This window comes from Salmo salar, chromosome ssa03 (assembly GCF_905237065.1).
Source record: "Salmo salar chromosome ssa03, Ssal_v3.1, whole genome shotgun sequence".
In the NCBI taxonomy this organism is placed as follows: Eukaryota; Metazoa; Chordata; class Actinopteri; order Salmoniformes; family Salmonidae; genus Salmo; species Salmo salar.
In genome coordinates, this window is record NC_059444.1 from 70,501,108 (window position 1) to 70,515,838 (window position 14,731).

The window sequence follows — 14,731 nt, forward strand, 5'->3', positions numbered from 1 at the left end:
CACATAACATCATTGATTAAATAACATTGATTACATAACTGCATTGATAATACATAACCGCATTGATCAAATAGCTAGACCATTCACACATTACATTTAGTTTCAATATCCTTGTTTTTCATCACTCATCCCTATGTGGCAGGTGTAGAAAGTTGTGTGCTATACATCATTACATCCTGTGCTAATCTCATAAGGACTTCCAGCCAGGTAGTGATGTGAAGCTACATCCATACTGTAGTAGCAGCAGCAGCAGCAGCAGCAGCAGCAGTGTCTAGACCAGATGGCTGAGTGGTGATCTGATGGATGAAGTATCGACTGCTCCAGACACCCAGCCTGATGGTCCCGCCTTCCTCTCTCTCTCTCTCTCTCTGAGCCCTGGACACAGGGATACAGGACCACAGGTACAGTATAGAGCAACGCAACTTATCTGTCCACAAAAACACTGACTACAAGTATAGCTGTGCAAGGCTGGCTAGTATTCACGCGTCAGTTAAAGCAACAAAAAGGTTGTAACAAGGCTTGGTCTATGAAATCCTGCTGACATCAGCCACACACTGCACACTGATATGTGAATGATCAATTAATATATTAATAGTGTTTCATCGTTGTCTCTGTTCACGCCATGTTCACATCAACTGGGTTTAAGGCAGATCAATACCTATATTCGTCATCGCTCCATGGGATTGGAGCGATGGTGTAAGCCTAAACGCAGTGGTCCATTCATATTTGATGGAGTGTTACGCAGGCTCTACTAAAATGTGATGTGGTCTATGGTTTACAATAAAGGGCTTTGAATAGATACAAACCTGATATTTCACGTTGAGTGTCACGGTCCAATCAAAAGTAGCATGTGGTCATTCAGTACTACAAAATGCAACAGCACGATTACCAGAGAAATCTAACCGCTTTCATTTAAACTCTATTAAAGTTATAGATTTGTTGTTCATTAGATAATTTCTATTTTTTTATATCAAAGTTGATTATAACTCTTTATTAAAGAGGTACAATTGTAAGTATTTGTAGATTTTTTATATGGCTTATTATATTTTTATTTAAAGACTTAAAATTGTACCTCTTTAATAAAGAGTTTGTTAATACCTTTGTTAATATTACAGTAAATATAGGCATAATTAGTTACCTACTTGTTGCCTACATGTTTATTAAAAAGTTAACTGTTCAAAATGTTTTAGAATCTCAAGGGTCCTAAATAAGAAGGGACAGGTTGGAAAGTCCTGAGGTATTGGAATCATTTCAGCAGATCTTCATATCTAATCCTACTGTGTTCCATTTCTCCAGCACGCAGCACCTCAGGCAGCGTTGCCCTTCTATCAGGCACTGGAGGCTGCTGCTCTTTGTTCTATATGCCATGGCTTGATGTATAGGGTCTTTTAGCCCCCGGTTTGGCTCAAATCCGAGGGCCCATTTGTACAGATGGGCTTTTACATGGGCCATTTTAGCAAAGCACCCACCCCAAAGTGCCTCATAGCTTCATAATTGTGTGATTATGGTCATTTCCTGTGGTCGAGGTGATAGATTATAATTTAGTCCAACAGAGGCTTTTATCATTTTTTATCTTCTCGCTTGACCTTAATCAACCACGGGATGTTTGAACAAAGCCCAAAGACAATATTTCAGATAAAAGGTGTGCGTGGTCAGATCACACAATTGGTGATGGGGGAGCCTATTGTATTAAAGGACGTATGGCCTAATTGGAAACAAGTGATAAAACATGTAATGATGTTATATAGCTAAGTAATACTAACACGTAGTGGCTCTTGTAGGTTAAGGTACGAGGCTATGGTGCCACCAAGTGGGGGAACCTTGATATTACAGTCTGTAAAGCGGATGGACAACCCATTACATCACATTTACCGTCACAAAACAAGGCTCTGATGCTTTCTGATCCCCATTTTACAAACCAATTAAATCTAAAGATACTGCTAAATTAATACAATATAAATCCAATTTGATGATGTCAGCCAAACTTCACCTAATAAGCACACATGCGTTTCCCCTTCCTGTTCTTCTAAACCACTTATTCATCATATACACAGGTAACTGCCAAAATAAAGGAAACACCAACATAAAGTGTCTTAATAGGGTGTTGGGCCACCACGAGCCACCAGAACAGCTTCAATGCACCTTGACATAGATTCTGAAACTCTATTGGAGGGATGTGACACCATTTTTCCACGAGAAATTGCATTATTTGGTGTTTTGTTGATGGTGGTGGAAAACACTGTCTCAGGCACCACTCCAGAATCTCCTAAAAGTGTTCAACTGGGTTGAGATCTGGTGACTGAGGCACAGATACACACACACACACACACACACACACACACACACACACACACACACACACACACACACACACTTTTTCTAGCCATGGTAGCCAAAATAATGGGCAACTGGGCATTTTTATACATGACCATAAGCATAATAGGATGTTTTAATTGCTTAATTAACTGAGGAACCACACCTGTTGGGAAGCAGCTGCTTTCAATATTTGCTGTACCCTTCATTAACTCAAGTGCTTTCTTTATGTTGGCAGTTACTTGTAGATCCCCTTACCATAATAAATGGAAGCATATATGCGGCGTTCACATGCTAGTCAAAACTAGGAAAACTCAGAAATGTTCGACTTGCTAACTGGCTGAATGTAGCATGTGTATAACTATACTGAACAAAAATATGAAGGCAACATGCAATAATTTCAGCGATTTTACTGAGTAACAGATCATATAAGGAAATCAGTCAATTGAAATAAATTAATTAGGCCATAATCTATGGATTTCACATGACTGGGCAGGGACGCTGCCATGGGCATAGGCCCACCCACTCGGGAGCCAGGTCCCCCCCGGGGTAAAACAAATGGGCTTAGGAGTTGTGCCCCACCCCCCTTCCACCTGGCACATCTCCCCCAGCTCTCAGTGTCATTGTCATTGTGATGTCCCATCAAGGGATGTTCTTTCCTTAGAGAGTCTACACACACTGCCACAGTAACTCATCTTCCTCTACACTGTATCACTCAGGCCAAAAATACACTACCTTTTGGTTGAAGTAGACAAGTTTATTAATGATAATAATGATGATGATGAGGATGATGATAATATTAATAATTAGTCATAATTATAATAACGTTAATGTCATAATAAATAGAACTCTTAATCTGAAGCACATAAGAGAAGCATACAGAAAGAGAAAAAAAGAAACACAAAGTTTAGAATACAGAGCCAGAGGAGAGGGGACTTTTAGAGACTTTTACCGTTCAATATATCCATTGAATTTTTTAACATTTTTTAACTTTATTTAACTGGAACATTTACAAAAAGGAGAAAGAGATATATTTAAAAAATTCTTATAAATAAATGTGTCATTATAGAACAAAATACAAGATTTTGGGAGTCAGAGGGGAGGGGGTATCGCGAGGGGGGATATTATGTACAGTAGGGTCAGGAATACAAAAGGGGCGGTAGACTCACACAGTAGAACGGGAGGGGGTGGTACAGTAGTAACTCTCTCTCAGAGGGATATCCTGCTCATGTCACAGCTCAAGCCATTGTGCTCAGGGCTCAGGAAGATAAGGACTGGTACTTGCAGTCTACACAGAGATCAGGAGGGTGGCCTACTGCCTGCCTGCCTGCCACCACACCTGTTTCTTCACACTCACATTTCACCTGAAACTGACTGGGAGTTAGTTAGCCACATACACTATGTAACTCTCACAATCAAATCTACATCTGTACACTAAACCTGCTTATGATCATTGCCTTCCTCAACAGGACCTGTTACTTAATGTGATGATGAATATACATGTTATTTCCATAAGGGTGTCTGTAATATAGCTGAGAGAAAGTAGCTGGGGCCCTTCAGGGCCAGAGTAGCTGGGGCCCTGCAGGGCCAGAGTAGTTGTGTATGACTATCTGGAGCACTAGCTATCTGTTGGCAATCAGCAAGTTGTTAAGCAGTTCTGTAGCATATTTCTTGGCCAAAACGTGTGTCTGTGATTCTCTGTATTTGAGTGTGTGTTCATGTGTGTTTGTTTAAAGATGCATTATGAAGGTTTCATTTAATTTCAGCCAGTAGTTTTTCGGTTCCCGAAAACTGTGCACAATTGTGTACAACGTCATCCATTTTGTCTTGCAAAAAGAATGTGCATGATATGTTACGAATTCCAATTCATACAGCATGTTACGAATTTGTAAGTGCTTAAGATCCTGTCCAATCTCTTTAAGTGCAGGGGGAGGGGAAGATCAGTTCACACAATCACCATCACGCTTTCAGTCATATAACACATGATCACATGTTACAGTATATCAGGGGTATAGCTTGTAGGAGGGTGCCCCTTATCTACCCCCTCTACTCCCTGACACCATCACAGCCCATATAATAGATATGTATATATATATATATATATATATATATATACACATATACAGAAAAAGAATACATACTTGTTGGACACCCTAGACATTAAAATACATTCAAGAACTGAACCAACATTCTTGTTTAAACACATGTTTACAGTGACTCCTGATATAAAGTAAGGTTGCTTCAACAAATTAAAACGTTTTTTTCTTCTTTAAAAGTTTTCAGTGCTGCAAATCACACAAATAAATATTCTCAGAATACATTGACAAAACAACATTGTAATTGACATGTTTCAGCCCTCATTCCTTTATTACCATTGGATGGGCACTAGTTCTATAATGTTTATCAAGCGACATAGTCCATATGCCTTAGGCTTGTGTTTTGGTTATGCACCTGCTGATGTATTACAATTAGATTATTCGATTATAATTCAATTGTTACATGGACATTGATGAGTATTTCTCTTCTCTGGAAACGTGCATCGTTAGTTAAATGCACCCTGGCTTGTTGGTCTGTCTGTTTGAGATACTTTGTCCACTGGTGCAGATAGAGACACAAAGGCTTGGGCTTTGACCCTGGCAGGTGAAGAAAGTCAGGGACTAACGCATCAAACTCTCTCTCTCTCTTTCTCTCGTGGTGAATCAGAGACCTCTGCTGGGGCTTGGAGAGGAAAGGGAGCTGGGAGAGGAACATATCTCATTTCTCTACTAGCCTACCCACAGACAAGTAGACCAGTGACAGTACTGCCCATGGAGAGTGGACCAGTGGTGCTGCCAGGAGGAAGTGGAGTCATGACGACAGTATCCACAGGGAAGTAGAGAACAGCAGTGACTACCCATAGGAAGCTGGCCAGTGACACTGCAACAGGAAGTGGAACAGTGGAACAGTGGCACCAGCGCAAGGAAGGAAGCGGACCAGTGAGACCACGAAAAGACCGCACACAGGAAGTGTAACCAGAGAGACATCCAGCTGGAAGTTAACCATTGACTCCGACCCACAGAAAGTGGACCTGTAATACAATGCTTCTGCCCGGATGCTGAACCCTCCAAACCTGCCACTGTAACATTACTGTGTGTATATATATATATATATATACATATATATATATCACCTCCTCTTGTCTGTCAGTGACAGGAGTGGTGTGCCAGAGAGAGAAGAGCAGGACTCTCCCTCTCCACCACAGAATCAGCATCGAGGGCCAACTGTTCGTCTTCCTTACCAAAAACATAAAAACATATTTGTACATATATACTGTTTTATACACACTTTTTACTTGTAAATCACAAGCTGTAAATCACAAAAGTATAGAAAAATAAAATGTGTTATAATAACAGGATGCTTTCTCTCTTTTTTTCTCTCGTTGTCTTTCTCTTCTACCCGGCAAAGGTGGTCCCTGGTGGAAACTGGCTCACTCCGTCTGTAGCGCTTGTGGCTGGTTTTGACACCGCCGCGGCACCACTCCACATGCACGCCTCCCGTCTTTCCTCACCAGCCTCAGTAGAGGGACTCCTTCTCTTGTTGTTTTCTTAAAGCTAGTTCTCCTCTTCTCGTTGTTTTCATCTGTGATGTCCATCAATACTGAGCACAGCGTTGCCTTTGTTATTTACTGGAGGTGAATAGGAAGAAGAGCAGGGAGACATGGGTAAGTATGCAGAACGTCGCATCTCTGATTGACACATATAGACAGACAACCTACTTGTGCATTTCACTACTTTTAATCATAAAGTTTGTCGTGTTAAGTTTGCTGTGTTTCCTATTCCAAAAAACCTATTCAATATGATGATTCCATACCAGAAACCAGAAAGTCATTTTTTAAATATACAAACATTGAGAAAATGTATAGAATAAAAAAGTACACTACTCTCACAAAAGTTCCCCTCCATCTTTGTTAAAGCACTGCACCCCAGGGAGGGGGAAAGGTACACAATGTCAGGTTAAGACGGGCTGACGGATTGATGTCAAACCACCCGATTGAGAAGCATGCTTAAAAAATCTTTTGAGGGAAAAAAAGAGAGCATTCTTTTTTTCATGCCAGTCTTAAAGTCATACAGCACAAAAGTGCGCTTTAAAGAGTGTAGGCCAAAGCAAATGCTACTTTTCTCCACAGAACAGAGGGCCATTATCACTCTACTGGAGTTCAGCAGTTTACAGTGAAAAGAGTTTTACTGAGGCCTATCGCAGTAGTGGAGAGTGGGAGAGAGGGGGAGAGGGAGGAGAGAGAGGAAGAGAGGGAGGAGAGAGAGGGAGAGAGGGAGGAGAGAGGGAGGAGAGAGAGGAAGGAGAGAGAGAGAGGGAGAGAGGGAGAAGAGAGGGAGGAGAGAGAGAGAGGGAGAAGAGAGGGAGAAGAGAGGGAGGAGAGAGAGGGAGAGAGGGAGGAGAGAGGGAGGAGAGAGGGAGGAGAGAGAGAGAGAGAGGGAGAGAGGGAGAAGAGAGGGAGGAGAGAGGGAGGAGAGAGAGGGAGACATGGAGAAGAGAGGGAAAGAGGGAGGAGAGAGAGGGAGAGAGGGAGGAGACAGAGGGAAGAGAGAGAGGAGTCCTGGGACTCTTGTCATGACAGTCTCTCCCTAATTCAGCAGCGCGCCGAGCTGTAGAGGAAAACGAGGCGAGGCTTTCATTTTGACATGGCTTTGTAGTGCTTTTTCACACCTCCTCTGGAGAAGTAACAATTGAACGCGTGGCATGCTAATCTCAGCCCAGAATGACTCTTTGTCTCTTCCTCCATCTCCCTGTCTCTCCCTCCATCTCCCTCTGTCTCTCCATCCATCTACCTCTGTCACTCCCTCCATCTCCCTCTGTCTCTCCCTCCCTCCATCTCCCTCTCACTCCCTCCATCTCCCTCTGTCTCTCCCTCCCTCCATCTCCCTCTCACTCCCTCCATCTCCCTCTGTCTCTCCCTCTGTCTCTCCCTCCATACTCCCTCTGTCTCTCCATCCATCTCCCTCTCACTCACTCCCTCCATCTCCCTCTGTCTCTCCCTCCCTCCATCTCCCTCTCACTCCCTCCATCTCCCTCTGTCTCTCCCTCTGTCTCTCCCTCCATACTCCCTCTGTCTCTCCATCCATCTCCCTCTCACTCCCTCCATCTCCCTCTGTCTCTCCCTCCCTCCATCTCCCTCTGTCTCTCCCTCCTTCTCCCTCTCTCTCCCTCCATCTCCCTCTGTCTCTCCCTCCATGGAGCAGCCTGCCTCATCTTCAGTCCTACGGAGGTCTCACTGGGGACTCTCTATACTAAAATATCCCCCATCACTGTATCACTATATAGCAGAGCAGAGTGGGAACACAATAGCACCTGCGCTACATATAGTGCTCCTCACTGACAGGCAGACCAGCATTGGAGGAGCTGCAGTGACAAATATATTAATCACTCATGGACAAGTCAACTCAGGGGAGGGTTGGGTCGGTGCTGTAGCAAGTGGCCACTGTCACTGAGGACGTTCAATCCATTGCACTGTACCTAAATTGAACATCTACTTATCTATACAATGCTGGTTTAAATCTGTAGAAATATTGGGTTTCATTAAGCGTGAACAGGAATTGTAGAAGATTTCATTTTACTGTGCCTGATCAGGATTACAATCAACAAGCTGGCAACAGATTAAACATAGAGCTCTAATGACAAACAAAATGCTCTCAGAACCGCTTTATTCTGACACTCAAAACAATCAGAGGTTGCTTAGATATGTCACATATACTAACAACTAAGTCAATGATGAAAGAAGACAAAGGAAATGTAATATACTGTACCAATAAATCAAAAGCCAATTACTTACACCTTTCAGACAATATATACTTTTTTAGAAATGACATACTGTACAATTCATAGAACAAGTTCAGCTGAATTGAAAATACACAGATAAAACCACTATATATATGAATACATAGAAACCAGATAATCAGAGAATTGGTAATATATGTATATATACATGTATATATTTTACAGGAAGTGTAACATTTTTGCTTATTTCCCTTTTTTTCTACAAATCTTTTGGATGGATAAAGAAATTAAACGGTCAGCTTATCAAGGCTTACTGACTATAATAGTAAATACATCATAATGAATTAACAAACTGTGCGTTCAATTTACACAAATAAACATGTTTAAATGTGAGCAAACTGTATATGACTGGGCATGTGGTTTAACACCTTCACTGAGTGTTTTTAATAATATAGCTAGCTATGAAAAACACATGTATATGGGATAGAGGATATTAGAAAACTGAAAAACCTTTCAGCCTCTACACTATAGATACACATTTTTAATATTTAGCAAAATATAATAAGACACAATATATATTAGCTATTTACATGTTATATGAAGCCTTGATAATTTGCCATTTGAACAGTGTAACAATGAAGACATTGATTATAAAGGGAGGAAGAGTTGTACGGACGCATTACAACTTTAACTGACAACACTCAAACCCATCCAAGTAAAAACATGACATCACTGCAATGTCCTCATGAATAAAACTGACCACGAGTAACCCTGAAAGTAGAGGATGTAAATGAAAAGGCGTGTTCTAGGCCGACTTTCTTTTTTAACTGTGAAATGTAGCTGCTGGTAGACTGAGATCTGCACATTGCTATAGTGAAGATGTAGTGTAGGAATGGCCTGTAAGTGAAGCTAGCGATACAGTGATTGATAGTGGCTAATTAGCCTGCTCTAATTTGTGGTGGTGAGGCATGGCGGCTAACACCCCTCCTGGGCATTGATGTTCCTCTCATAGGAGCTAGCATCTTATCAGGCTGGTTCACGTGCAGACAGGAAATGAGTGGCTGCTTAAAGTGGAAGATTCTGTTTTACTGTATCAAGGTTAGGTTATCAATGAGTTAGGAGTTATAAAGTGATTTATTGAGGCAAAGACTTGTCATGGAGAGAGATTTCAGGATGTCTAGACTAAAGGAAAGAAGTTGGCAAACCTCAAAAACACACAGCCAGTGAAAAACATGAATTACTATTCGTCACACTATTGCCTCCAGTGTATTTGCTAAACGATAGCTTCAGAAGAGCAGCATTCATTAAGATGTCTGCTCTCAGTCTCTGACACTGTGGCTTTTCTACTCAACTCATTTATGACTTATCTGCACCCAAACTGAACAGGGGGATTCAAATAGTCGATTTCCTTTCAAGCGGATCAACTGGTACTATAGTAATTACTAAGTTTCTCTCTCCAATTAAGTTCAGTGTAGAAGTAGCCGTCTGCAAAATAGGATTCTGAAACAACAGCTGTAATGACGGGCATCATTAGGAATTGGTAGGCAGTGAGAGGGAGAATTCAAAGCTACGAGGTTCTCTTTGACCAAGGCAGAGGGGAGTATTTTACTTGCCGTTCAGTGCATGCGTGTGGAGCTGTCTCTTTTATAATATATATATTTTATGTGTTCAAACAGCAGACTTCTACTGTTGTAAATTCAGCTTAAAACGTAGACGCTAATTGAGTTGAAGAAACAGTGGAACTTGGCTTCAGTGAGCCGTTGTTCTTGGGGGATTCTCTGTTAGTTCCCCTGGCGCTCAGAGCAGCCCTCCGTTTTATACTGGCGCAATGAAAGTGGATGGGGAGGAAAGTCATTTAAAATGGGTTGTGTCAACCCTACTATTCACACACACACACACACACACACACACACACACACACACACACACACACACACACACACACACACACACACACACACACACACACACACACACACACACACACACACACACACACAGTAATTTACTCAGAAACAGCTACAAATACATTCATAACTATGTCTGAAGCTTTTTTGAATCCTATAAAAGCCCCCATGGTAGAACCCTAAATACTGGTATATAAAAGGAAGAACAATGTTTTATGCTTTTCTTTGATCAAGTGATGATATATTATTTTGGTATACAACATTAATCTATATCATGTTCAACATGTTGACTAAACATAACTGCTTGTATAAGATGTCTTTATAAACATGTCACATCTTCAAAATGATCAAAATACACAAATAAAGTCTAACAAACAGAAAACACTTCAGAGGATACATTCGTAAATTATATCATTATACGAATAGTTGAGTAATTAAAGATTTCCATAGTTATATTCGGATCTTTATATCATGTCTCTTGGCTTGATCTACTTACAAAATAGTTGATTTGAAATGTTCCCATTTTCTCAAGAGTTCATATGGGTTAACTACTGAGTTGAAGACGTGTATTCGAGTACATTAATCTGGTATGACAACACGCACGTGTTATAATACATCAATGGAAGAAGTTTTGAACCACCAAGACTCTTCCTAGAGCTGTATGGAACAAGGTATTTTCTCCTGAAAGTGGAATATGATGCAATCATGTTCACAGTCCATTTCTCTCCTCATAATCAAAAGTCTATAATCTCTCTGTACCTGCTCTAGTAATTCAGCTCTTCCAGAGAGATTTGGGCAAAATAAACCAATAAGACAATGGTCTGTCATTGTAAAGTGGGGGAACCCACTGGTAGTGTTTGGTGGGTATGCTTGACTTGGACTGAAATAGGTGCCGGTACTCATTTTGGGTGCTGGTACTGTTTATATTTAGGTGCAGGAGCTCAAGCAGTAGAACATCTGAGGTCCCGGTGCTCAGCTCTGGTAAGCTCCTGCCCAAGTCAAGCACTGATTATGTCAAGAAAATAAACAGACAAGCATTCTACTGATACAATTAGTTGTCAGATCAAATCACTTGTAGTGGTTTATCCTGAGGTACAGAATGTTTTGTGCAATACTGAAAAGTGAATAGTTATCAGGAATTGCACTACAGTACTTCATAGATGAGTCGACAGTGTAGCCTACTAAAAATAATGATTAGCCACCTCTAAACGTCACATATAGTGCCTTCGGGAAGTATTCAGACAACTTGACTTTTTGAAAATGTTATGTTACAGCCTTATTCTAAAAATTATTAAATATATTTTTTTTCTTCAGCAATCTACAACCAATACCCCATAATGACAAAGTGAAGAGGTTTTTAGAAATGTTTGCAAATTTATTAAAAATAAAAAACTGAAATAAATAAGTATTCAGACCCTTTGCTATGAGACTCGAAATTGAGCTCAGGTGCATCCTGTTTCCATTGAACATCCATGAGATGTTTATACAACTTGATTGGAGTCCACCTATGGTAAATTCAATTGATTGGACATGATTTGGAAAGGCACACCTGTCATTATAAGGTCCCACAGCATGTCAGAGCAAAAACCAAGCCATGAGGTCGAAGGAATTGTCTGTAGAGCCAGGATTGTGTCGAGGCACAGATCTGGGGAAGGGTACCAAAACATTTCTGCAGCATTGAAGGTACCCAAGAACACAGTGGCCTCCACCATTCTTAAATGGAAGAAGTTTGGAACCACCAAGACCCTTCCTAGAGCTGGCCGCCCAGCCAAAATGAGCAATTGGGGGAGAAGGGCCTTGGTCAGGGAGGTGACCAAGAACCCAATGGTCACTCTGACAGAGCTCTAGAGTTCCTCTGTGGAGATGGGAGAATCTCCCAGAACGACAACCATCTCTGCATCACTCCACCAATCAGGCCTTTATGGTAGTGACCAGAAGGAAGCCACTCCCCAGTAAAAGGCACATGATAGCTCGCTTGGAGTTTGCCAAAAGGCACCTAAAGACTCTCAGACTATGAGAAACAAGATTCTCTGGTCTGATGAAACCAAGATTGAACTTTTTGGCCTGAATGCCAAGCGTCACGTTTGAAGGAAACCTGGCACCATCCCTACGGTGAAGCATGGTGGTGGCAGCATCAGGCTGTGGGGATGTTTTTAAGCGGCAGGGACTGGGAGACTAGTCAGGATCGAGGCAAATATAAATGGAGCAAAGTACAGAGAGATCCTTGATGAAAACCTGCTCCAGAGCGCTCAGGACCTCAGACTGGGGTGAAGGTTCACCTTCCAACAGGACAACAACCCTAAGCACACAGCCAAGACAACCCAGAAGTGGCTTCGGGACAAGTCTCTGAATCTCCTTAAGTGGCCCAGCCAGAGACCGGACTTGAACCCGATCAAACATCTCTGGAGAGATCTGAAAATAGCTGTGCAGCAACGCTCCACATCTAACCTGACAGAGCTTGAGAGGATCTGCAGAGAGGAATGGGAGAAACTCCCCACAGGTGTGCCAAGCTTACAGCGTCATAACCAAGAAGACTCGAGGCTGTAATTGCTACTAAAGGTGCTTCAACAAAGTACTTTGTAAAGGGTCTGAATACTTATGTAAATGTGATATTTCTGTTTTATTTTATATACATTTAAAAAAAAAAAAAAAAAAAAAGTTTTTGCTTTGTCATTATGGGGTACTGTGCGTAGACTGATGGGGGAGACAATGTCATCAATTTTAGAATAAGGCTGTAACGTAACAAAATGTGGAAAAAGTCAAGGGGTCTGAATATTTTCTGAATGCACTGTACACCTCAGTTAATAATACGTGAACATGCAAATTAGTGTAGAAAAAATCTGCCTGAAATAAACAAAGACATTGAATACTTAAAAATCCTAAGTAATTTCGCATAGAGTGCCATTACATTAGCGAGAGCTAGCCCAGTCTCAACCCCAGGTGAACTCTGACCCCTCACTGTGGTGCAATGTCCCTCACTCTGCATGCTGTCACACCACATCACTGTTAGGACTCCAATTCAAGTGCATTAGGACACTCCAACATTACAGAGCAATCATACAGTTGACAGTGGCGTCTTGTGAAATAAGAATTAGCAGGGCATGTGCATCGTCTTTGTTATTATTATCATTATGTATTTCTAATGCTAATTGGAATACAATATTTTGTTTCCTGCTTTAATTTAATTGAATTCCAATTCAAGAATAGGCTAAATAACAGTGTATCTAATGCCCCACTAGATTGTCATCCATCTGACGGTCACTGCAGAAACACACCCCTCTGATCATGCATCATGCGTACTACAGTAGGCTCACATTGGTTATGGTGACACAGCACCCATCTACAGCAGTCACATGTGCAGAACATAACTTCTCCCAAATCAATCCAAAGCACAAAATGAATACAAAACAAATCATAGGAGCAGACCAATGATGACATCAAAAAGGTTGTAGAAATCGTCTGTAGCGGGAGGGCGGGTGTCAGGGGGAGGGGTCAGCATTGGGACCTGGAAGCTTTTAGTTTGATTTAGCGCTCCACGAAGGATGAGGTGTTTGCTTGTTTGTTAATTTGTTTGATTTTTGTTTGTTGGGGGTTAATGTCTCTGTCTTTCTCTCTTTTTCTTTCTGTTAGTAGGGAGTGAAGCGACTGTACCCTCCTCTGTATAGGCTAGCCTGCAACATCAAAGATGAAAAAGGACCAATCAGTATTAAGGTGGTGACAGCTTGGTTGTTGAGTTCTGTTTTTTCCACAAATTTCCTTCCTTTATTGGTTTTGTTAAAATGTCTGTGTTTGAAGGACATGGGAGTAAATAGCATTTAATTGAGCTGGTTTAATGAAAGTAATAATAGTTCTTGTTCATTAGAGTATGCATAAGTTGGGTATGTGTGTGTTCTGAGGAGGGGCGGTCCAGGTGTTGGAGCTGGAGGATAAAGAACCTGGTAGTGATAAAGTCTGAAATTAGTCTGAAATAATTTCGCTATTTGTACCAGAGAGAAAAACCCTTTCCTAGATATCAATATTCTTCTTTCGGCTTGCTACATGGAGAAGTGCCCCCCCCCCCCTCAAATGCAGTTTCCATGCATTAATTACATTAAGCAACAAATTGGAAAATACTGTGCTTGTTTCATGCTTTTGACTGTAGGAAAACATTCCTCACGGAATGGCTTTCCAGGCTACAACAATGTCATAGATCCAACCAAAGCGAATTAAGTTCAAAGGAGTTTAATTGTAATTCTCTTTCAAGTCCAACCGTGGTGCCCACACCTTTCTGGATGTGTATTGCACCACAGGATATTGCTCCCTAGGTTTACTGCCATGCTCTGGTTAACCAGGGCAAACACACACACACACACACACACACACACACACACACACACACACACACACACACACACACACACACACACACACACACACACACAATATCCCATGTACTCTGAGCAAGCCCCAAACCTTCAAAGGGTAATTTAAAGGAACCCTCTTGCTTGTATAACATTTTCATCAGTATAAAAAAGCATTTGCAATTTTTTTGCACGCTGGAAATCTGCAAAGAGAATTTTAAGGAACCTCGGAGGAACTAATTATTGAAAGGTTTCTAAATGCAAAAATTGCTGCTCTCTCCTTTGGAACCATTAATCAAAGAGGACTAAAGAATTAGTAATCTATTTCATGGTGTGTCTCTGCACTGTAAGATCTGAACTCCTATTGTGTCAAGATGGTTTATTCACTACCAGGGTCTC

At 41.3% G+C, this 14,731-nt stretch overlaps 1 protein-coding gene across 1 annotated transcript in view; it reads right to left on the bottom strand.

Annotated features, from left to right (window-relative positions):
• Positions 1 to 3,049: 3,049 nt before the first annotated feature.
• The window catches only part of LOC106601169 (RNA binding protein fox-1 homolog 3-like), a 119,394-nt gene continuing 107,712 nt past the window's right edge, over positions 3,050 to 14,731 (bottom strand). Inside the window, 1 exon segment of the mRNA XM_045715239.1 lies at positions 3,050 to 5,977. Within this exon segment, the coding sequence (XP_045571195.1) occupies positions 5,975 to 5,977 (3 nt within the window). The 3' untranslated portion in view covers positions 3,050 to 5,974.